Below are 25,071 nucleotides of genomic sequence, written 5' to 3' on the forward strand. Positions count from 1 at the left end.
AAAAAACCAAATCAGAAAAACAAAAAATACGTAATTTATAAAAACAAATTATTATGAAAATTTTAACGAGCATGAGGTAAGTTCTGTTGCCGCTAATTGGTTTTCCTTTTTAACGATTATTATTTTACTTATAATTTTCTATTGATTTATCTCAATTTATCATTTTTCGTAACACTCTTTTCCGTTTATTCATTAACCCACTTACACACACACACACAAGCCACAGAAATCCCCATGTCAAACTACTCACACACAAAAAAAAACATTTCCCCCGCTGCACGCAAAACGCAACGCAACTGTACCACAGCAAAACACTACGCTTAGGGCCACACACACCTCGACGAATCCTAAACAAAAAAAATGAATCCGAAAAAATTATCTCATAAACTAAGATCTCAATGATCTGCTAAGATTAAAAAATAAACCCAATTTCTAATACTGATTTTTCCATATCCCACAGATGATGTCATTGCCGCTGATGATGAGTCCCATTGGCAGCATCGCGTGAGCTCTGGTTTCGATCGATTGGTGGCCTTTGCCAGCACCGAATTGGACAAGACACGACGCAGCATTGATGGCGATACAGTGCCGGCTTCCATCAGTTGCAACACATCGCCGGATTCGGGTATCACGCACAGCAGCAGCAATTCGGATGCAGTGCGCACGTTTCTGTCTACGTCGTCCAGCTCCTCGCAATTGGAGCTGCCGATTGGTAGTGGTGGCAGCGGCAGCAGCACCCACAGTTTGTACGGCAGCAGCCAGGTGCACAATCTGAGCAACCATTTGCAGCAGCACAACAACAGCGGTAGTGGCAGCAGCAGCAGTGGCAGCAGCAACAGCAGCGCCAACAACATGGCGCATCATCATCATCAGCAACAACAGCAGCAGCCGCTGCAACAGTTGCAGTCACAGCAGCACCAACAGCAGCAGCAGCATCATCATCTGACGGATCATCTGAGCGACAGCAGCATGAAGTCCACGGCTGGTAGCTCCCTGAAAACCGTCTCCCCGGTGGATCCCAGTGCCATTGACTCGCCGCCGCTGTCGGATGTGGGCCTGCCACGGACCCCGAGTCCGAGTGCCGCCAGTGTGGCCATGCCGCCGCTAGCAATTGCTCCCTTGGGGCTGGGCAACGAGTTGGGTATACCACTGAAGTACCAGCGCAAGTCGAAGAGCGGCTCGGAGAAGCACTACAAGAAGAAGTTCTGCGAGCGGAACTGGGAGTACGACTGCGACGAGCTGTTGGCGTACTCCAATTCCAGTGCGCCGCCCACAGCAGCCGATGCAGCTGGCAATGGGCCGCCCGCACTGCTGGACACGCCGAGCGGAGTTGGAGCAGTTGTGTCCACCATGATGGGCGGTAAATCGGGAAAATCCCCAAAAGAGAAATCATCGCCGCATCACAGTGCCAACCATAATGCAGGCTACCATCACAAATCATCCAAGTTCCGGCCGAAAGGCAAGGACTGGGACTGGTCGCTGGACAGCCGCAGTCAGACAGGCGACGGGTTGCTGCCACCCACATGCCCCCCGAATGGAGCGAACAACAATAATAATAATAACACCACCACCACAACGAGTAATTAATTTAGTAAACTAATTTAGTTCAATTTGCTGAATGGAAAAAGGAAATGAAATCCAAAAACCCATGAAAAATCCAAACCCCCCATGCGCCACAAAAGTATGCAATGCTTAATGCTCTTTTTAGCCAGTTTATATTTGAATGGAGAGGAAGTGCACAGTGCACACACGATATGGTGGATTATATTGTATGTATTTAAAAAAATAAATGAAAAGAGTTTTTTATAATTTTAACTAAATGAATTGTGTTTTTTCCGCATAGTTAACTTATTGTATAGCCCCCCAACCCTCCCTCACATTTGTTTTCAGTTCTGTCCTGCCCGGCCCCTTCTCTTATATATAGTTATTGTCCTGCCCAGCCCCCTACTACTACTACTACTACTATAACTACAACTAAAACTAGTGTGTTTTTATTTGAAAATTGCAAACATTTTAAATTAGGCTAGACACGTTTTTTCGTATTAGTTTTATAAGAGAACGAGTTTGAGGATGATAATGATAATGAGCCCCCGAGAATGAGAACCCCCCACACTTTGCTGATTGAACAATGTTACTGACTTTCTATATTACCGATTACCAATTATTACTATTATGTATTTAATTATTTGTCTCTTTTATTGTTTAATTACGTTTTTTGTCCCTAAGTTGAAAGTTTTTGCCTTTATTATTAATTTTGAAATAAAACAAATTGTCAACTAATTAAAGAACTTTGTTTTTCTTATTTTTCTTATGGTTTCTTTTCTTTAACGAACGATAAATTGGGACCAACCCTCCAAAGAAAATCCAAACCCCCAACCCGTTTTATCCAAAATTAACGTTGCTTCCAACCGAATCGAAAACGAATATATATGAGAAATATGATATTAAGAGAGTAAAAAGAGATAAAAGAAAAAGTAGAAAGAGTTTTTTCTTTGCATTCAGAGACTTGGCAGCAATAATATTTCAATAATTGAGCAGCACTTTATAACGATATATAATATATATATAAATATATATGGCACAAGACAATTTCACATTCTTTTGGTACTTTTTTTCATATACTTCTTTTATTTTCTAAAGTTTTTTTTAAATAATGCAAATATGAAAATAGAAATATGGGAAAATATGGGATGCTATAGGAGTGCTCAAGAAAACAGACAGCCGCAGCAACAAAGATGATGTGTACTTTAACAGATGATTAATCACAAAAACAATAAAGCTAAACAAAACTGAACCGTAGAGGAAATTAGATAATGTATACAAGCAACATGCAACAGCAGTAGCGCAGCAGCAGCAACAGCAACAGCAGCAAACAGAACAACAAGTAACCTTATTAATTAATGAATTTTCCACCTCAGCGAGATAACAACAATTTTATATATATATATATTATAGCAGGCATATACAACATATATACATACATATATTATACATTTAATATATAGAAATCGGGGAAGAAACTCAACAAAAAATATCAGGAAACCAATAATTAAAAAAATGATTTACAAAAAGCATTTAACAACAACAAAAACAGCATAACACCAACAAAATATATTAGCAAACAATAAATAATTAACAAAAACAAAGGAAAGCATAAATTAATAATATTAAAACAAAAATTATATATATATACGTAAAAGATATATAATTAAAAAATATATATATAGAAAATAAAGGGAATTTCAAATGTGCTATTAGAGTAGTGTAAAAAATGATTAAAAAACAACAATATTATGGAACTAATGGAAATACAGCAAGGGCAGTACACGACTTTTATACGTACATACATTATATATGTACATATTATATAGGAATATACCCCATTATATACAGAGCCCGAACTAAAATCGGGGAAATCGGAAATGAGAAACGAAATATAATAAATACAAAAGTGTTGTAGCAAATGGAATATTATTTTGGCGCTATTAAAACAAAATGTCATGTAAAATGCATATAAAATATTAATACAAAATAGTTAAATTTACATGTAAAATTTATAAAAAACTAAACAATAAAATAAATCAATAAAAAGAATATAAAAATGTCGGCGAAAAATGTGAGAGGAGAGGAAGTTAAGAAAGCACATTAAAGAAGCACACACACATGCATATTAACATTAAAAAAGTATTATTATGTATATTTAACAAATATTTATTGCATATTATTATTTTAAACTTAAACGTTTAATAAAAAATATTAAAATATAATTAACACAAATGCAATGCAGTGAGTTTTAGTGGGAATTGGAAGGAGCGAAGTGAAAAGTCTCTGAACTGTCTGCGCTGTAAAAATAGTTACTGAAAAGATAATGATTTATCCCCGAGTGTTATTAAAAAGAGAAAGATCTACAAACTCGTTTCTGGTTTTTTTTTGTTCTGTATTTTATGTCATTCAAATATCTTATAAAAAAGTACAGTTTTGGTTCGTTTTAAGTTGAATGCATTGTTTCTGTATAACTGCATATCAATTTTATATATCTATAAAGTGTTCCCGGTGACAAATATGTTCCATTAATTTTACATACCATACTTATCGGCTATTGCTACTTGCATAGTATATTTGTTTTTTTGCTATTGCTGAAAGCGGAGGATCCTAGGGCGTGCATTTGTTTATCTTTCGTTTACTTACGACATTAAATACATATTGGATTTAGTGTGTTTATGTTAGTCTATTGGATTGGATTTCTGATTATTGTAGGACTTTATGATTACATTACGTTTGCTGACTATGCATATAAGAAATTCTCTGCTGAAACTCAATTGTTTCCCCTAGCGTTTTGCGTTTTTTCTTTTATTTTTGTTTTGTGTAAATGAGTGTATATTTTTTTTAATGTATGTACTCGTATAACATTCTATTAAACTATTTATGTGTATATTTTTTATTGTGTTTTTTCGCCTTTTTTTTAATGCATTTTGTATGTTTGTATGTATATTGGTTTTTGTTTTTCCTGTGGTATATGCATTTTACACATGAATTGTTTTACAATAAAGCCTGAGGCACATTGATCAATTTTTTTTTTGTTTAAAAATATGTTTTTAAAAACTTTACACACACATAAAATTGTTTTTTTTTTTAGAACGGAATTGAATTCGGTAATAGACTTTTACTTTGTTACACAAATTCTGAAATAAAGATATTTATTTTTAAGGCTAAAATTTGGAAGAAAAATCTGTGACTACACGAAACGAAATTAGAACTAGAGTTCCAGACACTAGAAAGCTCGCATAAAATCCAAATTGGTTGGGAGATAGTAAAGATAAAAACCTAGAGAACTACACGTAAACCGAAACGAAACAAAAAATATATAAAAAACATTTATAACAAACAAACACTTATAACTAATCGCAGAAGAATCAAAGCATTAAAGATAAAAAGACAGATAGAAAGTATAGTAATAGAACGTTCAGGGGGAGTGTTAGTAAAATCGAAGGAGGGGCCTATCCATATGCATATATCTATATCCATATCTGAACAATTGAATACCGTACAATACCATACAAACACACAATTAAATTCTGACAATTTTTTGAACTAAAACTTTGTTCCATATGACCTCAGGGGGTCATCTTTAGAAATTTATATATATCTTCTGGGGTCATAGGAATACTCGACGATGGCCGAGATTATGTGTTCATAGTTGTTTAGTTCTCTAAGATGTACATTCGTTTTACAATTACATTTTACATATTGTTTGTAAATTTGTTTTCCGTTTTTAAAACCTCTGCACACGTTTCCTTCATTCAGACTTTAAGTTCGTTTCGTTTTTGTAAGGTTTGTTCAACAGTAAAAACTATCATTTACATACAGAAATCAATCATCATTGGTTTAAGGATTAGGTTAATATTACAATAACAATATACAACAATGGGGTGGGGCCTGAGGGTTATAATAGAGACTATAGATGGAGGAGCTTAAGCTCAAACTCTCTCTCTCTATTTTTGGACATGGAAATTTAGGATAGTTTTGAAACCAATTAAAGGCTAGAAGCTAAGCTGTGGTTTAGTGTTTAGTTTTAGCAGGAAGTGTGGGATCTTATGGCGAAGAGAAAGCTCATTCAGTGGGAGTGTGGGAGAGACATTGATACGTTGAGGCACGGGATTTACTAGACACAAAATGAACACAACAATATAATTAAACGGGACGATCGGATCGGAGAAGGCACGCTTCAATCTACAACTGATCCACATGCTCCAGCAGATAGGCCACCACAGTGGCATCTTCGGGCATTTGGGCAACAGATTTTTCGTCCTTCTCCTCTCCTTTTTCTTCCCTTGGTTCTGTAATCTCCTCCTGAGCCTTCTCTTCGTGCAAATTCTACAAGGTATCCAGTATACTGCTGGGCGAACTGTCATCCATTAGCGAGTCCGAGCTGAGGGTCAGCGCGGGATTTTCATCGCTGCACGCGGGTACAAACGCAGACGTGGGCACTAGGTCTATGGTGCAGCCATTGATCAGGAAATCCCGATGCAACTCCACGGGACTGTAGCGAAAGCTGGGCGTCGTTATGGGCGTCGTGGGCATCGACTTGGATATATCCATCGTATTGCGTGCGCTGTACGAGACGTAGGGCCCCCCTTGAATGCCATTGCTCGATGTTTCCCAGTTGAACGATGGCGAGATGTTGAAGAAACCATTTGTGGCATTCAAGTTGTTGCCTCCTCCACCTACGCCATTGCCCACTCCATTGCCATTAAGAGCCGCCAGAGTGTTGTTGTTCTGCTGCTGGTGCGGCAGCGGTGTGGAGGGCACAGAACGTGAGACAATGCCCGCAGAACCTCCGCTACTATATCCCGAGGAGGAGCCAGCCGAGGAGCTGCATGTGGTGGCCGTCTGCTGGGAAATGTTCCCAAACTTATTGTTAAAACTCGGCGATATCATGGCACCCACATCTACGTCATAGAGCAGCGCGGCAGCCGCTTCCACATCCTTTAGGGGTGCCACAGTCACCGAATTCTGGCTGTTGCTGTTCTCCGAGTAGAAGGTGTCGCTCGCATAGCTAGAAGCCTGAAAGCTGGCCTGCCGATTGAAGCTGGGCGACGGATGGCAGCTCCTCTGTAGCTGTGACAGCGGCACCGACTGCGAGCGTTGCGTCTCCGTCAGATCCAGATCGTCGCCACCAGTCAGGGCCAGGCTTGTCTCCAGATCCATAGAGTTCTGATTGATCAAGGGATCTGCACTGTTTGTTTCTGGAAAGGAGTTTGCTCCACCAAATGGCCAATTTCCCACCATGCACTGCTGCAGCAGCGAGGGGCTTGGCGGCGCCGAGGCTGAGGTGCTTGTGGGATAGCTATAGACGTAGCAGCGTTTTCTACGCGTTGCCCCAATCATGGGATCGCGATTGCCATCGCAGTCCAAGGATTGCTGTTTGGTTAGCAAACTGGAACGTTGCCGCATTCGCGTGACGCCAGGACTGGCAAAACAATTTTGTTGATTGGAATTTGTTGGATTCTGATTCTGAGACACTTGCGTTACAGTCGCTGTTCCTGCTGCTGCTGCTCCTCCATTGTTGATGTTGGGGGATATGGGCAGAAATATGCAGTTCTTGTTGCTGCCATTGCTGGAGGCATTGCTCAGGCTGATCTTTCGTCTGTTGTTCTGGTTAGGATTGCCATTCGTTGGCAGCTGTTTGGTTCGCAGCTGCAGTTGTTGCTGCTGCTGCTGGTTATGTGGCGGCAGCTGCTGCTGCTGCTGTTGTTGGTTTTGTTGGTGTTGATGCTTCTTTGACATTAAAGCCAGAGACGCTGAGGCAGAACCCACATTAGCTTGACCGGGCAACATTGTCGATGAGACGACCAATCCCCCCTGTGGCGAGGGCATGGTCGCTGTGGCTCCACGATTCGGCTGCGGCTGCTGCTGTTGCTGCTGGGTTTGGGTCTGTTCCTGCTGTTGCATCGCTGGCGCCATTCCCGCCTGTATCGTTGTCGTCGTCGACGTTGTTGTCGGTGCTCCTTGTGGATTTCTGTTCTGTTCTACAGCATCTAAGGAATTCAGTTGTTTTTCCTCAGCGTCTCCCATCTGAAAATATTGAAGCAGCTCGGTGTCGGGCTCCTCGGAGTTCTCCTCATCCTCAACGGGCAGGAAGTAGTCATCCAGCTCGTGCTTATCCATATTACAGATGCTAATCACCCGCTCCCTGGGCAAACCCAGATTCTCCGGCAGTCCCGAGTCCTCGGTAGCGGCCGTCAACGCAGCGGCATTCTCCGCCGCCAGCAGACGTTTCGCACGCAGCAGAATCATGTTGCGTGAGGCCACTTTTGGTGTGGTGTTGTGGCTGTCCATGCTGCTGGAGGGGCTCACAGAACTGGAAATCATCATTTGTGCTGGGGGTCCCATGGACATGGGACCCGGCGAGATGTCCGGTGGCGGTGGTGTTGCCGCTGTCGTTGTGATCACTGGCGGCACTAGCAGGGTTCCTCCGCCGCCAGTTGTGCCGCTGCTAGGGGAATTGGCCCAAAATCCTTTCGTTTGCTGCGCCTTCAGCACTTTTTTGCAGAATATATTGGATGTATTGTAGTCCTCCACCTCGTCTTTGATCACCATCGTTGTGGGCAATGGCTCATCCTGCTGCTGAGTGAGCACAACCGTTGGCGGCACCACACCACCCATCTCCATGATCTTGGGCGTCAGATTGCGTACCGCACTGTTGCTTCGCTGATCTGTGGCGAGGTTCATGGGCATCATTTGATGCAGATAATTCATTGGGGGCTGTTGCTGCTGCTGCTGGGACTGGGGCTGTGACTGGTGTACGGGTGAGTCTATAATCTCCTGCTTGATCTTTACTAGCTGCTCCGTTTTCAGTTCATCGATGGCATCCTGACTGCTGCCTGCATCCTGCTGCCCAGCCACCAATTGATTGCAGCTCGACTCTGAGGATGTAGAGCCTTTGCGTTTCTTTTTGCGTCGCTTCTTCAGTGGTCCCATGTCCTGCAAAAATGGAGAAAGTATAAGCCAAACCATTCTATGATGTTCCTCCCTGATCTTCCCAAACTTACGGCCAAAACACGCTTCTCTTTGGGCTCCCGGGGTGTGTACTTCTTGGCGCCCAAATTTACGCCCATAACCGTGGCATTGTTGCTCTTGATCCGCGTGCTTAGCTCTGCAATGCTGTCCAGTTTTGTGTTCAGCAGCTTCTCCGCCCAACTGCGCACCACATCCCAGTTATCGCTGTCGCCAGTCGCCATCGGAGGCAACACAACACTCGGCGAGTGATTCATCTGGGGCATGGCAGCGGCAGTCGCTGTGTCATCTTCTCCTGTGATTTGTTCGCTTTTGCACAGCGCCGGCAGCTGCGGCGGCGTTAGCTTTGTGGTCTTACGCATGGCCGCATAGCAGTAGCGCGAGTTTCCACGCGTTCCCAAACGACGTGGACGCACGCCCGGAAAAACTTGCTTCATGACTTTGCCAAAGTCCGCGGTGGACAGGGGCTTTATGCTCAGGCGTTCGCAATAGGCGCTGCAAAAGTGGAGGAATATAAGCAAATCCTTCAATGCAAATGGAAATGTGTTTCTTGCACTCACATGTAATCATTGTATACATCCTGCTTTGGTATGGAGACCTGTGCATCGTGTTCCAAGTGGGAGCGCACCCAATTGATGGTGTGATTAATCTCAGAGCGTGTACCCAGCGGATTCTGTGGCTGTCTCAATGGATCCGAGTCCGCGCACTCTCCAGGCAGACGCAGATAGAGAAATAGTTTCTCAATTGGCTTTAAGACCGCCACACGTTCGAGGATCTGCGAGATTTGTAGCTTCGCATTGTCACTGGGGAGGGGTAGGAGAATGCCATGAATACCTCTCTCCTTCAGTTAATGGAAATTTACTCACTCAATGCTGGCCTCAATCACCTGCTGCACGCGTCGCATCTTCTCCTCAGAGGCAGCGTTCGAGTTGGACAGCGCATTCATTACATTTTCAGCAATGGTGGAATTGATGACGCCACTGGTCGTGGGAACTGCTTCGACGGGATGTCTCTGTGGAGGACCCACGCCCGCTATGACAGGCGTCGCTGTTGCTGTGTTCGGTGTGGTTCCTGCCGCGCCTGTTGCACCCACACCCGATGCACCGCCACTCATGGCATGCATCAGCTGTTGGGCCGTATTGAAGTTGAAGGCATTGGCAAAGGCATTCCCGGCGGCCGTTGCAAACGGATTTGGTTGCAGCACGGATGTAGCGGCACTGCCAGCATTTGTAAACGGCGGCGGCACAAAACCGCTGGGAGCGGGTACGGTCACGGATACAGGTACATTTGTGTGGTGGCTCGTGGGCGAGTTCTGGGGGGGACAGTGGTGGCCAGGGACTGTTCCCACTGGCACGATGGTCAGGGGCGAGGCCTTGGCATGGATGATGGACGGGGCCTGAAACCGTCCCGAGGTATATGGTATGTCCGCTGGCTGTATGCCTGGGAGTCCAGGTATCCCGCAATTGCCATACGGATGGCTGGTGGCTGGAAAGTTTGGACTCGGATTTGCAGTTAGTTTCTGCAGCGGGATGGGAGACGGAGCCGAGGCTAGAGCTGCTGCTGCTGCTACTGATGCTGTTGGCGCCGCCGCTGATTTCGTCCACTGCGCACCCAGCTGGCCATGCTTCTCGGACATGATATAGGTGCTGGCTAGGTGCTAGCGGCGCCTCCGATTCCCCGCACTCGTTTAGCCTGCTCTGCTGTTGCTCTGGTTATTTTATTGTGTGGATCTCCCTCTTGTGGAGTGTGTTACGCACTAGGCGGACGAGCTGACGCGTGTGTAGTGGTCTGCTTTAGGAGATGAAGATTGCGGAGTCGATAACTGGCACGACGAACATTTTGACGGCGACTGTGACGACTACGACGGAACGACACAGGCGGAAGATACGGATTGCAAGATAATAAAGCATTTACATTTTCGCTTTTCGCGATCGACTGTGATTCGATTGGGCGCGATGTGCGAGCCCTGGGCCTTGCTACGCACACGTTGTCAGGTAAAAACTGTCTAGACTATTCTAGTGCCACTCTACATGCGACTTTCTAATTAGAATATAACTAAATAATATGGAATAATCCATTTTTTCGATTAGAGATAAGAAAATTTCTTGCGTTCTGCGTCTCGAAATTGTACACAGTGTTGCCAGATGGTCGGAGCACCTAATGTGCTATTTTTGACCAACATTTTTAGATGTAAACACGGTGTTGCATTTAGATAAATTGAAACATTGCAAGTGTTGAGCTCTTAGAATGTTTATAAAAACGGCGTTTATTAACAAACAATTGTCTGCTAATACATGTGCAGTGTGTTTTTGATTTTATTTAGATGTTCTCGCTATTATCGGTATCGCTACTTACCAGGGCAGCCAAACAGTGAACCAGTTCAAACAGAAGTCTTCAAAATGACTAAAAATGACATAAATACACCATTTAGTAACGCGATAAGCATTCGTTAGTTAAATATTAGATGAAGCTAATTTTGTATGCACCTTTACTGTAAAAATACCATACAAAAACGTACATATGTATCTTGTTTAGAGAACCACCAACTGGAACCAGCGAGTCTAGTGAGGCTGTCCATCCCTGTGGAAATAAAATGGCCGAGAATTTTTTCACTCGCTTTACACAACACTTTCCGTAATATACAAATTTTAACACTGAAAGTACTGCTAATAACGCGGTTCTTTAAATATTAAGCCGAATAACACCAAGGCACAACAATGCCCCTTGAATTTGGCCCGAAAACCTGTCGGGTGTGCCTGGATGAGAGCCCACGCCTGCAGCGCCTCGACGAGACACGCGAGGAAGGCGAGGAGACACCTAACGAAATGCTTATACAGTTGCTCGGAGTCTCGTACAGCAAGGTAGGTGCCGTGCCCCGTGCCACCACCCTCACATTAACTCGTACTTCCTATTTACGTTATTTGTGTGTTGAAAGTGCATTGTTTAATTGCGTTTCATTTCAGCTGAATGACAAGGAAAGTATACCAGAAGGCATCTGCAAGACATGCAAGGTGGAGCTCAATATGGCCTTTCAGTTCCGCGAAAAGGCTTTGCTGAAGCAGGCGATCATTGAAGACTATTGCCGGGAGATAGGCATGTTTGATGAGACGGATGAGCTGTTCATCAAGGAGGAGGATAGTCAAGGTGAGATGCAGGGTGAGGAGACACTTTACATTCTGGAAGAGGGTGTCGACAAAACCGAAGGCGGGGACTACCTTGTGTTGGAAGAGGGCGAAGAGCTGCAAGAGCAGGAGCATGATCAGGATCAGGAGCAGGAAGAGGAGCAGCAGGAGGACCAAGAGCAGGAGCTCATACCAGATAATATTGAGTATTTGGAGGATAATTATTCCATCGAAATGAATCCCGAACAGAATGAAATTATTCTCGAGAGCAAACCGTTCGAGGAGACGTCAACACAGCAATTGGTCCTCACAGAGGCGGCCAATGCCAGTCTCAAGAACAAACGTGGACGCAACCGCCGTGTAGAGGGACTTCGCGCTTCGAATGTGATGAAGGGCGGATATATCTGCGATATCTGTGGCAACTACTACGAGAAGCGCGGACGTATGATGGAGCATCGTCGCCGTCATGACACTGTCTGTCAATACCAGTGCGAGTAAGTGTTGCGGCCCCGTGTAAGGGTGTTAATGATTGCTTTCATGTGCATTTACAGATTGTGTGACGCCGAGTTCCATGTGCGCGAACAGCTGCGCAAACACATGTACTCTCACACCGGTAGCAAGCCCTTCAAGTGCAGCTGGTGCAGCCGTCAATTTTTCTATGAGAGCGTCTTGAAGGCACACGAGAAGTATGTGGATAACATATTCATCACAATCACAACACCTGTCTAACTGATCACTTCCCTTCTCCTCACAGTGTGCATCGTGGCGTCAAGCCATATGTGTGCAAAGTATGCGACAAAGCATTTGCCTATGCCCATTCTCTCACCAAGCACGAGCTCATCCATTCGGACATCAAATTGTATCGCTGCGACTATTGCCAGAAGGATTTCCGTCTGCTCCACCACATGCGTCAGCACGAGGAAACAAAATGCCATCAGAATGCTGTGATGATTGCAGAGAACTCGCGCGTGGAGATGATGGGCGTCGAGGTCAAGATGATGCACGAAGTCAAGATGATGCACGAGGTCAATGATATGCAGACGCAATGACGAACAAATAGATACTACTCCTACTAGATCGTATCGTACACTTAAACAAATATTACTCTGTATCACCTGAATACAAATCCAATTTAATGTATAGCAAACCCCAACTAGAACTACAGCAATTCTAGCAATATATAATTTATATATGTACTATATTCTTCCAAGGCAAATGAAAAGCCGAGCAAACAAGTCGCGGGTCCTTTGGACTGGCTGAGAACTTTCACAGGCGCTTCAAATTCCTTGCAATAGTAGTAGAAACATTCTCATCTGTGCTGAATAGAACAATTGAATTGTCATGTCTGCCGATGGCGACTAACAAACCGTCAATGCAGCATCAATATATGTAAATCTGTTCGCGAAAACAAAACTGTATGCCCTTTTGTGTTGTATTATAGATGTATTAACCAAGCACGAACAACCGAGTCGTAAAGTTAATATTCGTAGATTATGGATAGCAACCGCTTTGCAAATCTGTTTGTTAGCGTTATAAGATACATAGATAGATGTCTATATTAATCATATATAAACGCTCCTTTGAAGGGCATGTATTATTTGCTTGAGAGTCAAGCAAGTCGATGGCCAAGTATTTATGAATATGGGCCTTAGTCATAAAGAGCTTTTCGTAAATATAGAAATACACGGTGATGTTTATAAAGGAATGAGGATATTTGTCTAATGTTTATAAAGCACACCACACAGGAATGTCTGTTCAGTGTTCGTTTCTCTTGGATGACGATAGACTCTTAGAGTCTATATGTGCTTATCTATCTACCTTGGACCAATTGAAATTACCCTTATCAGACTATGAATATGATGCTTTCTCTGGCCTACGATTATAAGTAGCGATTTGCACCCTCAATATACCAAAAATACATATACATATACTTCAAAGGAAAATAATCTTCTATAAATCTGAAAAAATAAATATACGATGGAATTCAGACAAAAATTCGATTTGTGGCCGGAGAAAGAACCTGTGTACATTTTCAAACAAACAAAGCTTCTATGTACTGGATCGTGTTGTTCAGATCGTTGGCGTTAAATTCCACTTGTTTAAATGGTATGAAGAGGAAAAGCATGGGACAAACGGGGCGGCGGTTTGTGTATTGGTCCGGCTTCTTTTGATCAATTTTTGCCTGCGGTGGACTGTAGTTGGAAACATTTGTACATAATTTACATTATTTAAAAAAATGCTTAAACAAATTGATTTTCGCCTCCGAATGTCATTCTTACATGATTTTTACATGCAAATGTATGTGTAGTAGCAACCATGTAGCAAATTTGTAGCAATCCTATGGCAACATACGCTTTGCAACATTTGGTAAATTCTTTGCAGCACTCGAAGTGTTGCGCAACATTTGGTACATTCTTAAATATTTTTTTGGCTTTGTGAACTTTTTGCCGGTAATCTTTTTTGATAAGACATTTATATAATAATCAAATGAAAATAATTCTTTAAAAAGGAAATTGATTCATCTATCGGATAAAACTATTTTCTTAGTGCTGGGGGTCCCAGTAAGACCGAATATTAAAATACCCTTGAGATTCTTATTTCTTTCTTTTGTTGGCAGAAGATCTATGTTGTTTTGTTATTGCATCGTTCAAACTGCAATAAATATATATTAAAATTAAATTTTAAAAATACCGCTTTTTTAATGCGCCAAACCGAATTTAAAGAACCGACACGATAATATTGTATATTCTTTCCACTTTGATTCATAAATATAATAAAAGAGTTCTGCTGAACCGAACAGCCCAAAAAAAAAAAAAACACTAAATGAATATCCTTTAATTTAATCAAAGCGCTTCAATTGCCAATTAAGGGGTTGGCGAGGGGCACAAAGCGAATTGGCGGGAATCGGGGGAACCCCAAAAGAAACTGTCAGTCGGCCCCCGAACTGCTGCCTGCCCCTGGGAGTAAAAATCCCAAACGAAATTGAAGTGCTGGGCAATATTTGATTTTCCTTATTTGCACAATCAATGTTGGGTGTCTTTTGGGGCCGCCTCTCTGTGTGGGAGTTGTGTGGAAAATTATGCAATAAATATGGATGGCTACATGTCGCCGCGAGTAAATAAATGAAAATACGAAAAAAAAAAAAAAAACAGAACCAATTTGCACCGGAACGCATACAAAACATGAGGGAATGTACCATATCAAAGGAAGTTTCCCCCCCACCAAATTACATGACTTGAATAAGTTTTTTTTTGTTTCCTCTGCTGCTGGTGTCTCTCTTTTATTTTGCTTGTTTTCTCCTGTGTATTTTTACCACTTTAGTGTTAAACAAAAAGAACACAAACAAATTTCTTATGGACACGGGAAAAACCTTTTGCACACCCCATGGGGTTTTGTATTTGATTGCGGAATGGTAGTGGTGGTGTTGCTGCGAGTTGGATGAGGCATGGGCTCATGAGAGGACTCACAGCGAGCAGGATGGGAGCCACAGCGAAACAAATTCAAACAAATTTGCACGCGATTTGACATGTCGAATCCATAAAAGCGCTTCAAACGATTGGATTATGGGTGTGAACGTAGAGCCACAGACGAAACTCAATTGCCAAATTGAGATTCGGTCCTTTTAAACTGATTACGTGGCAGTCCAGGGCTATCAATTGCAAATTTATAACCTTCTGCCTCACCCTCCCCCACACAAAAAGAAGAACCCTTTACAGCCTCTACCTTTTCGGTTGAGGCTTAGCCTTGACCTTTGTGCCATGACTCATCAGAAGAGGCGCCGCCATCGCCGCCGCCACCTTTTTGTGGCAAACAAATCAGTAAATTTACGAGCTGAATTGCAAATTCAGCAGCACTGACATTGGCAAATCTTTTGAGAGAGTTTGCATATGAAACAGGTACACCCATACTTACAAATAGAAGGCCAAAGAACTTGGCCAACTTTTTCCATCTTCCAACTGTCTATCTCTCGTGAGCTGCCGCTGTGTGGCCGGGTTGAGTGGCATTTCAATGTCAAGTGGTTTAGAGGAAAGCTCAGAAATCAACTCAGGAGTGTCGCCATCTTCATCTCTATCTGTCCCCCACATCTTTGGCATCAACTATTCTGCATAATTCATGTATTTTATTAAAAGAAAATGCAAAACCACCTCCCATGGGGAAGAGGCGACTGAGGCTAGTGCTTGGCTTGTCAAATGGCAGCTGTAAACTAAATGTTTTATATTCATTTATTCCAAAGCATAAACAATGTGAACATCAACGGGACAAACCGGAAGAGCTGATGGGATCTCTTGGTGTATTCTAAAGGTGTATATATGTATATGTACATGAATATATGTGTATGTAGTTCCTGTATAAGTTTGCATAATGTTATGAATGCCATGGTTAATGCATGTGCAACAGGATGCCTCTCAGGCTCCTCCATTTGTGGTTGCCTGCCATTCCCATCCTAAGGAAATTAGTTGCTCATAGTCGAAGGCATCCAATGGAGGGAGGGAGAAGAAGAGAGAGGAGGGGAAGGGAGAGAGCATCCTACATCTTACCGGGCCGAAAGGGAAAGCCATTTAAATGCCGAGAAATCCCTTTCAATGTAGCGCAACGTTCACGCTTGAAAGCCAAGCCAAAACAAGACCAAGAGCACTCAGAATGGCAGGCTCAAAGCTTCTGCTGCTGGATGCTGGGTGGGAGGATATACCCATAAACCCAGGCACGCCGCCGCCAATCAATAAAACCCGAAACAACTGACGCTCTGGCGCATCAAATATTTGTAGGTCTCGGCCAGAGTTAAGATGTGGAAAATCCCCCGCAAAAACATTCGACGAACCGAACCATTAAAAGTAAACGCTGTGGAAAATGAACGATTTCTCCTTGAAACGTGCACAGACACAGACACAGGCACTGGCATTGAATGAGATTTGATTGTAATAAACACAAACAAATGAAATAATTTCTATAGCAAACAATAAGGCAAATATATAGATAAATCTTTATAAGGATGATTACACTGAAGAAAAGGCGGTTGGGGCAGTTTAGGAATTGAAAAGCGGATAGATTAATTTCTTATCCTAAGAGGTTTCTTGGAGAAGATGGTTTAAAATATCTACTTATATGCCTTGAAAATATTTTATGTTTCAAATTCTCATCCATTTATCCATCCTATAGCTAGAATCAAAACATTAGCGCTATTTCATTTCAGTGTAGGGCTCATCTAAAGCAGCTTGATTCGTTTATATGTCTATCTATGTATAATGTATAATGAAACGGAAGGATGCCGCCCATAGACAAGGCCTCATGGGGGGGCGTGCACGACGGTGGGCTTGTCCAGTTCGTTTTGCCAAATTACGCATACGCACAGTTGTGCCGCTTTTGGTGGGCGCCATAATTCATGACACACGGCGCTTGGCACTGGGGCAAACGGCCCACGGCCTAACGGCCCCACGACGCACGGACCCTCCAATAAAGACATCGGCAACGTAAATTGGTTTAAGCTGACGGCAACGGACAAGCCCACCAACCAAACCTCCTTCTCCTTCTCCACCGCCTCCGCCCCCGCCCCCGCCACCTCCTACACCACTGCCACATCGACTTTGACCTATTGCCCCACCACGCACGGAGCGGTAGAGACTTGTAGGGGGCTGGCAGCAGCTCTAAGCAAACAAACGGCAGGAATATCAGGCTCGGAACTCAAGTCCCAGGCAAAAGGTTTTGCCAAATTACGTAAATTTTTGAGGCTCAGCAATAACAAGCGCATTGCCCTGGCTACCGGATCCAGGGAACCAGGGATCCCCTCCTCCGCGTCTGTGTGTGAGGGTGAGGGTTGGATATCCTCCTTCAGATATAAATCATTTAAATTAACAACTTTTGGTTTATTAACAGAATTTATTGGCAGCAGTTTGTGCAGCATCAGGGGTGCCAGTGCCACCCGTTGCTGAGGTGAACACGTTTTTGGCTGCCACTTTGCCACCAGGAGGTGGCAGGCAGCAAGGGACGAGACGACAAACGTTTGGCTCGATGATTTGTTATTTGTTAGTGAAATGATAATAGCAACAAATGAGCTTTTATTGTTCCAATGGCCGAAGGAGGCGGCGGCCTTCCATGCCTTAAAGCCGCGTCGTCATTGGGTTTACGATTCGATATAAATTCATGAAGGATAAGCCATTCAAAAGGGGATTTGCATAATTTGTTGCCGTCCCTCAATCCGTCTCTCTTTTCACTCTCTCTCTCTCTCTCTTTGTCACTCTTATAGCGCCGTCTCTTTCTAGCCCACTCTTGATGCTGTTGGGAGCACAACAATGCGACTCAAGTGAACAATGGGACCGCAATTACAAAAGTTCTACGGGATAACCGACCGACCGACCACACTCATTCGGGATCCATTGTGCTCCACGACACTTGATCTATTCGAAGATGTTTCAGCCCTGGCAGGGAATGGGAAGGGGGTCGCTTGTCGGTCTTCGAGGGGATGCCCTGGTTAACCTACCAAAATTGACCGGAAACAGTGTTCCAGCTTCAACATTAATCAGCCATTAATACTGTGTAAGGGAAAACCGTCAACAGGCAGCAGATGCTGCTGTTGCCAGCACAGAACCTGTCCGATGTATTTTCCTTTCTGGGGGAAATATGATTGTTCTCTGACGCACTGCCAATGGTGTTGCTGCTGCTGCTGCCTTTTGAAATTTAATTCCATTCTGTGCAGCCCGGAATTTTGATTTGCGTTTTTGCATTTAAATTTAAATATAAATTGACACGTGCCAGGCCTTCAACAAACAAACGGCAATGAGGGAAATCGGAACTGCAAAGGAACCGAACCCAAACGATGGGCACGTGTATGAGTGATTATTTTGAGTCCACCCTTCAAGCGGAAGAACCTTACCCATGGGAATGGGTTTCACTTTCATGTGTATGGCCACAGCTGTATGTTTTGTGTTGTGTTCGTCCCCCCTCCCCCATCTTTGACAGCAAATTAAGATGCCAACAAGTGTGCTTCAAGTGCCTTGTAATTATTTTCGTGCTTCATTGTTGTGTGCATTTTTGACGTTGCGGAGATTATGTGGCATTGTTTTTGGCTATCAAATGATTACTGCCATGTAATTCTGTTTCAAGGAGTATATTTTTAGCTATAAAGAGGGCTTTGTATTTCTCAAATTTGTCAACTTGAATTCATCTTGAACCCAATTCAAGGCTCATCGAATGCCAAATGATACGTTGACCAAACTTAAAGCCCATAATGACAGACAATTTATTTTTTCTTGTGGTTTTTTGGCTGCAAATTGGAACAGTGCCACGCCCAGACATGCCACCAACCGAAGAATGAGGCCGCCTGGATGGGGCGCTCGCTCGCTCACCCAAAATGAAGATGACAATCACTGAATGTTATTGACGATGCCCTCCCACCGAAAAAAGTTCTGAAATCAATGTTGATGATCTCGCCTCTCCCTTCAGGAGGAAAAAGTCGAAACTTTGTCATTGTTATCTATCAGTATCTGAGCTCTGGGCTAGAGGTCAGACCAGAGCAGGAGCAGGAGCAGGCCTCGACTGTCCACACAACTGTCGCCATTGCGTGGCTTCGATGAAATGGAAAATATAAACAAAATCATTTGTCAAAACATTTCGAAACAGCTTCGCAAACTCTCAACGGGCACGGGCAGCCGCCTCAGCAGAATCCCAAGCATTGGGAGCACTGTCCACAATGGGCGGTGGTGTGAAGGCGGAAACGGAAATGGAAGCGGAAGCATGAGTGCGAGAGAGTTGCCAGAGAATTGTTGGCCCAGTCCGCATATTCCCCTTACTTCTCCCCTTTCCTCCTGCTGCTCCTCCTGCTGCTCCTCCTGCTGCTCCTCCTGCTGCTCCTCCTGCTTCTGCTGCTGAGAGGTCAGTGGCTGTCTCTCCTACCATTCCGGTTTGGCTCCAGCTTGCTCTCATGATTAGTGATAAGAATGTTTTCTCCTTTTTTTTTGCCTCCACTCCGTTGCCACACTGGTGCCTCACACTTTTCCTGCTGGTTTTGCCCCCTTATTGCGCTGCCTTTTGTGCCACATTTTGTCTGCCTGCCCCTTCGCTTGTGCCATATTCTGCATGCTCTGCTGCTTGTCCAGCCATGTTTTTGTGTCTCTCTGGCTGGCTTTCGACCAAGCATCGTTTGTCAAGCGATTTATTTCAATTATTGATGTTGAATGTTGCCTTTTCCTTGAGCTTTGCTTGAAGCTTGTTATGTGGCAGGTTAGATAAGAGTTGAGTGGGTGGCATTTAGAGAGGGTAACAGAGTAGTGGTACCAGAGGGTATCATTTTCACATCCGCCCGAAAGTATGCAACGCACAATTCGGTTACACAACACTCGAGGTCGCGCCCACAGCATATTTCCGCTTTATAATTATAATATTGCAATAACAATAGCAACGGATTTTTGGGGCCCGTACATAATTAGTGAAATGTAAAAATTAATCAATTTCGCTATATAACCCAATTATTGGAAATTGCTAGCAACGCAATTAAGCCGACCGTTTGCCCAAAAATGGTCAAAATGCCAGAGTCTCTTTCCCTTCCAACTCTTGGCTGCTGTCCCATTCAGGCGCACTCCTCTAGCTCGCTTTATATGTAGATATCTCCCACCAAATAATAATAGAAAAAGCAAACAAGCAGCGCGATATGGGTTTCGATTTTGTTACGCCCCCAAAAATGCGGGTCGAGACTCCATATGACGGGCATAACTGAATGTATTCTGTATGGCTTTATTTTTTTCCCCGATACGAGTATGCGAAATCAAGCTGGTTGAATGCTGGTTGCCTGGCATCCAGACACAATTTGTAAATTTGCATTTTGTGCGGCAGTAAATAATCCCCAAACGGATAAAGTTTTTCATTTAAATTATGATCCAAAATGTACGACGAAACCAATACAATACTGACCGAATAACCGACTTTTGGCAGGCAGAGAGCATACACAGAGACAGATACATAATGTTAAAGACTAAATGGATATAAATGTGAATGCAGTGCATCATCAGCCATAAAGAGAATGAAAAATCACGAGAAAAAGTCTCTTCATTTTGAGAGGAAAATGTGTTTCAGTGAATGTGTCAAAATATATGGCTCATTAGGAAGATATCTGAAATTCGGCAAACAGAATTGAATGCCAACGTAATAAATGAACCCAATAATACATACTCGTACAATATATTCTGTTTTTTCTTTCATTTTTCACTTATTTTTTCTATTTTGTCCGTTGTCATTGTAAAATATACAATAACAGATGTTTTTCTATAGCAAAATTTATAATTAAATATATGGCAAATAAGGACAAAAATGGGCTTACACATTATACAATTATACTAATGTTAATATTTGTTATTAGAACACACTCCCCCACACGTTTTACATGCGACAAATTTATGACAAGCGAAATGTGTGTGCATCATAAATCAGTAAAAAGGTTGAAATTGTTAAAATAAATGTTGCAGAAATATAAATTGAATTTGAAATATAAAACAAAGTGCAATGTGCAATGAAATTCATTGACCCCACGAGTGAACAGAGGGAAAAGAGCAGAAAGCAGCGCTTTTAAATTAAATATGCAAATGTTCGATCCATGTATGCGTATCACAATGTACGGGGAGTACATACTAACTAAGTTAAATGTATAAATTATTTATGTACATATATCGTACCTACATATATATTATTCAGATGCACGGAATGGAAGCTATTTATATGCCTATAAAAATCTATATATCTCTATGTACATAAGAGCTCTCCTATGGCGGCGAATGGAGGGTACTGAAAATATTCTGGAAGAAATGCAGCCGGCAGGCAGGCAGGCAGCGTACGTTTCACAGTTGACTTGAATGTAAACATGAAAAGTCGGAAAAAAGAAAAATCATATTCTAAATATACACAACGATGCTCCCGTGAGAGAGGGAGAACAAACCGAGCAAGAGATTCGGGAGCAAAGAAAGAACTGAAAGAGAGAGCCATGCATTTGGTCAGACTTCGTTTGATTTCAAATGCTTTTCAAATTCTATAGGCAAAAGAATTAGTGGAAAATTTTGTTAAAGGAAAACTAAATACACTTTTGGGGGAATTTTAAAACTTATGGTATCCCTAGATATATTTTTTTACATTTTCAGAATGTTGCAAATAGTTTCGTGATTTTAACCAAAATTTTTAGAAACGTAAAACATTTATTTAATAGGTCTTCCAAACCATAAAAATCATCTGAATATATTAAAATATTCATTCTAAAATATATATGTACCCATATATCCTCAGTTGGATGACACATTGTTGCCCCAAAAACCACGCCCAAGTCAAGGCAACCCTCTGCCATGAAAAGTGTATGATCAAATGTATAAATAAATTGTGTGTAGGTTTTCCTTCGAGTGGCAACAGCTGCATGCCGCCTCTCTGCTGCTTATATTTGTTGTTGGCCTTTTGGAAAATTCATTGGTGAAAAGCCGCGAGTGAGTTTTCCGCTGACTGGCTGGCGATCAGTGCGCGAGAGTGCGTCGTCGAGCGAAGGTGCCACAGCGAAAAGAATTCCCCGGAAGAAACAGAAAATCCGTGCGCCAACGGGAAAACTGTAGCCAAGTGAAAGTGTAAAGAGATATTTATAGAAAGTCTGTGCCAGCATCACATATATGTACATATATCTGTATATATAGGATAGATATATAAATATATATAGAACGAACCCGAGGAACAGCAGCAGCAGCAGCACAGAATGACGGATGTGCCAGAGCCCGTGCGCAAGTGCGCCAACCTGTTGAAGGGCACCAAGAGCGATACGGAGAAGTTTGCGGTGCTCTTTATGGTCACGAAGCTGGTGAAGGGCAGGGACGCCAATGCCGAGGGCAAGAAGCTGCTCTTCGAGGCCATTGGCTTCCCCTTCCTCAAGAAGCTGCTCGTGTCCAAGGATCTGCCCAGTGACTGCCCCCCGCTGGTGTATAAGAGCGTTGCCCTGTCGATTCTCACGTGCTTCTGCCAGGAGGAGGAGCTGGCCACGCACAAGGACATCATTGATGCCATACCCACGCTGCTGGAGATTGTCGAGCAGGCCGACGATGAGGACTACGAGGACAATCTGATTGTCGTGAGTGAGGCCTACAGCTGCCTGAAGAGCATCGCCAGCCATGCGCCCGGACAGCAGGCACTCCTGGCCACCGGCGCCATCCCCAAGATGTCGCAGATCTACTCGGCCCAGAGCTTCCAGACGGACGAGGCCCTGCATCTGATTGTGCTGCTGGTGAACAAGTTTGGCACGCTCTCCTGGCCAGAGGATCCAACGGCTTTCCATGCCCTCATCCAGCGGATTTCCCTTGACATGGAGACGGATCACACGGACAGGAAGTACGAGCTGTGCCGAATTCTGGCCGACATCCTCATCACCTGTCGCAAGGAGGTTGTGAACAACTCGCTGGACGGTCAGATCTGGCCGGAGAGCTTGTTCAAGGGCTGCGGTGACATTCTAAAGGCCAAGATCGGGCCCAAGCAGCGTGATCCGGCCCTGCATTTGATTGCCACCACCCTGCAGGTGCTGGGCATCCAGTGGGCCTTCATGGACGAGCAGAAGCAGTTCTTCCTGTCACTGCTGCAGCTGGCAGCCATCGAGGTGCGCATGCAGATGGACGAGAAGAAGCTGGAGACGACCTTCAAGCAGGCGGAGCTGCTCACCTGCTGCTTCGTGATCCTCGAGCAGTGCATCGAGTACATGGCCACCGATCAGCTGGACCTGGAGCCCAAGGAGAAGCAGACCACGTATACGGCCCTTAAGGGCGCCTTTAACCAGGTGATGGCTGTCCTCACGCGTGTCAGCAACGACAAGATCCGCGAGAGCACAAATCCCCGCGAAAAGAACTTTGTTTTCGCCATCGTGAGAATCCTCTCCGCCTGGCTGGCCCAGGAGACCACAGCCATGCGTCCGGCTATCTATAAGCTGCTGCCCTTCATGCTGAAGGTGGCCAATGAGTCGTTCCATGAGCTGAAGACCTGGCGTACCGGCTCGCGGGAGGGAGAGGAGCCCATCGATGTGCTGAGGATTATGATGCCCGCCCTCTGCCACTTTGCCGTGGAGGATGAGGCACGTCGTGTGCTGTTCACCCACAAGCAGGATGAGGTTCTGCTGGAGGCCATAGAGTTCTACTTCAGCATTGCCCACTGGAAGCGTCCGCCAATCCCCAGGGCCGAGCGCTTGGCGCGCATGAACGAGCCGGATCCGGTGCCCACGCTGGAGCAGAAGGCCGAGATGAAGGTGGCCAGAAGTGCCATCGTGTCGCTCTGCAACATCCTGATGAACTTCACAGTGCTGGAGCCAAAGCGTGCCGAGGATGGTGCCACCTTTGTCAATCTTTTGAAGTTTGTGGTGGAGAACCTCCCAGAACTGAAGGATACCCCCGATAATCTGGTTATCCACGGCAATCTGGCTGTGCTCGGACTGCTCCTGCTCAAGCAGCAGTCAAAGAAGGTGAAGCAGAATGATTTCTCCATCTGTCGTTACATCCAGGCCACCATTCGCTTCCTCTGGGACGCGTACAACATCGACGAGAGCAACGATCCCACAGCCCTTGTGGTGTCCATTGCCTACAAGGGCAACTGGTCGGAGCTTTCGGAGCTGTGGTTCCTGGGCATGCAGACCATGTGTGGTGTCCTGCCGCTGGTGCCGTGGCTCTCAGAATTCGCCTTGGAGTCCGGCTGGGCCGAGGGCATTGTGAAGACGCTGAAGAAGGTGAAGATTGGCACACTCCCAGCGAATGTTAAGTCCGCCTACGAGGACTTCCTGTCGCAGCTGGTGGATGTGAATGGCGATGTGCAGGAGGTGCTCAAAAAGGCCGATGCCTTGCGCGTCTGTCGCAATCACAGGATGATGGATCTGGGCAAGAAGCTCTTCGGCGACTGATGGATTGATAAAGAGAAAGAGTGAGATTGTGGGAGAGAAACCCTTTTCTAGAGGCATTTTTTGTGTGTGATGATGTGCGAAAAATGTGAAATATTTTGTATGGATTTTATTCTATTTTGTATGCTCTATTTTAATAATTAAACACTTATAAGAAAACTCAACAACGAACCAAAAAAAAACATATTCAATAAAACAACAACAATTTTCGAAAAAACACAAAACGGAAATAAATTTCCCTTTATTCCTCCCCTCTCCTCCGCACTGTTTTTCCTTTTTTCTCTCTTGGCAAACAGTTGCTCCCACCATTCATTCAGTTTTCAGTTTTGGTTTCGCTTTCGGTTTTCCCTCTCCTCTCCTTTCCACTGCTCTGCTCTGTTTTTTTGCTCAGGGTTTTTTTATTGTTGCCATTGTTGTTTGTTCTTTTTCAGCGGGCACTGTGGGGATTAGTTAAAAAACTTGTTTTGCTTGTTTTATTTTGGAACCAGAAACACGAACAAATGCAATATGTATACCCCCGAATATATAGAGCACGGAACACGTCACATTTAC

The 25,071-nt window shown here is 44.0% G+C and overlaps 4 protein-coding genes across 4 annotated transcripts in view; 3 read left to right on the forward strand and 1 right to left on the reverse strand.

Moving 5' to 3' along the window:
- Positions 1-2,256, forward strand: part of LOC111074955 (histone-lysine N-methyltransferase, H3 lysine-79 specific) — a 49,254-nt gene extending 46,998 nt beyond the window's left edge. Inside the window, exon 8 of the mRNA XM_022367997.2 lies at positions 461-2,256. Coding sequence (XP_022223689.2) covers positions 461-1,587 — 1,127 coding nt within the window. The 3' untranslated portion in view covers positions 1,588-2,256. The remainder of the gene's footprint in view (positions 1-460) is intronic.
- A 2,191-nt stretch (positions 2,257-4,447) lies between these two features.
- LOC111072854 lies at positions 4,448-10,655 on the reverse strand. The gene is made up of 4 exons (XM_022364936.2): positions 9,384-10,655; positions 9,078-9,320; positions 8,553-9,012; positions 4,448-8,484 (listed from the first exon to the last, which is right to left on the reverse strand). The coding sequence occupies exons 1-4, from the start codon at positions 10,151-10,153 to the stop codon at positions 5,875-5,877; spliced, it is 4,083 nt and encodes a 1,360-aa protein (XP_022220628.1). The 5' UTR covers positions 10,154-10,655; the 3' UTR covers positions 4,448-5,874.
- Positions 10,656-11,100: 445 nt separating this feature from the next.
- Positions 11,101-12,964, forward strand: LOC111071635 (zinc finger and SCAN domain-containing protein 12). Its single transcript, XM_022363087.2, has 4 exons — positions 11,101-11,378; positions 11,481-12,133; positions 12,191-12,325; positions 12,394-12,964. Exons 1-4 carry the CDS (start codon positions 11,235-11,237, stop codon positions 12,686-12,688), a joined length of 1,227 nt encoding a protein of 408 aa, XP_022218779.1. The 5' UTR covers positions 11,101-11,234; the 3' UTR covers positions 12,689-12,964.
- Positions 12,965-22,125: 9,161 nt separating this feature from the next.
- Positions 22,126-24,774, forward strand: LOC111071460 (neurochondrin homolog). Its single transcript, XM_022362812.2, has one exon. The coding sequence runs from the start codon at positions 22,351-22,353 to the stop codon at positions 24,520-24,522; it is 2,172 nt and encodes a 723-aa protein (XP_022218504.1). The 5' UTR covers positions 22,126-22,350; the 3' UTR covers positions 24,523-24,774.
- The last annotated feature ends 297 nt before the right edge of the window (positions 24,775-25,071 follow it).

Source organism: Drosophila obscura, unplaced genomic scaffold, assembly GCF_018151105.1.
Source record: "Drosophila obscura isolate BZ-5 IFL unplaced genomic scaffold, ASM1815110v1 contig_4, whole genome shotgun sequence".
In the NCBI taxonomy this organism is placed as follows: domain Eukaryota; kingdom Metazoa; phylum Arthropoda; class Insecta; order Diptera; family Drosophilidae; genus Drosophila; species Drosophila obscura.

Excerpts from the sequence above, each read along its gene's own strand:
- LOC111071635 (XM_022363087.2), top strand. The coding sequence starts at position 11,235 with ATGCCCCTTGAATTTGGCCCGAAAACCTGTCGGGTGTGCCTGGATGAG. Across the intron at positions 12,134-12,190 it reads GTCTGTCAATACCAGTGCGA|ATTGTGTGACGCCGAGTTCC; the intron begins GTAAGTGTTGCG and ends GTGCATTTACAG. Across the intron at positions 12,326-12,393 it reads GTCTTGAAGGCACACGAGAA|TGTGCATCGTGGCGTCAAGC; the intron begins GTATGTGGATAA and ends TTCTCCTCACAG.
- LOC111071460 (XM_022362812.2), top strand. The coding sequence starts at position 22,351 with ATGACGGATGTGCCAGAGCCCGTGCGCAAGTGCGCCAACCTGTTGAAG.
- LOC111072854 (XM_022364936.2), bottom strand. The coding sequence starts at position 10,153 with ATGTCCGAGAAGCATGGCCAGCTGGGTGCGCAGTGGACGAAATCAGCG. Across the intron at positions 9,013-9,077 it reads GATGTATACAATGATTACAT|CGCCTATTGCGAACGCCTGA; the intron begins GTGAGTGCAAGA and ends CCACTTTTGCAG. Across the intron at positions 8,485-8,552 it reads AAGAGAAGCGTGTTTTGGCC|GACATGGGACCACTGAAGAA; the intron begins GTAAGTTTGGGA and ends CCATTTTTGCAG.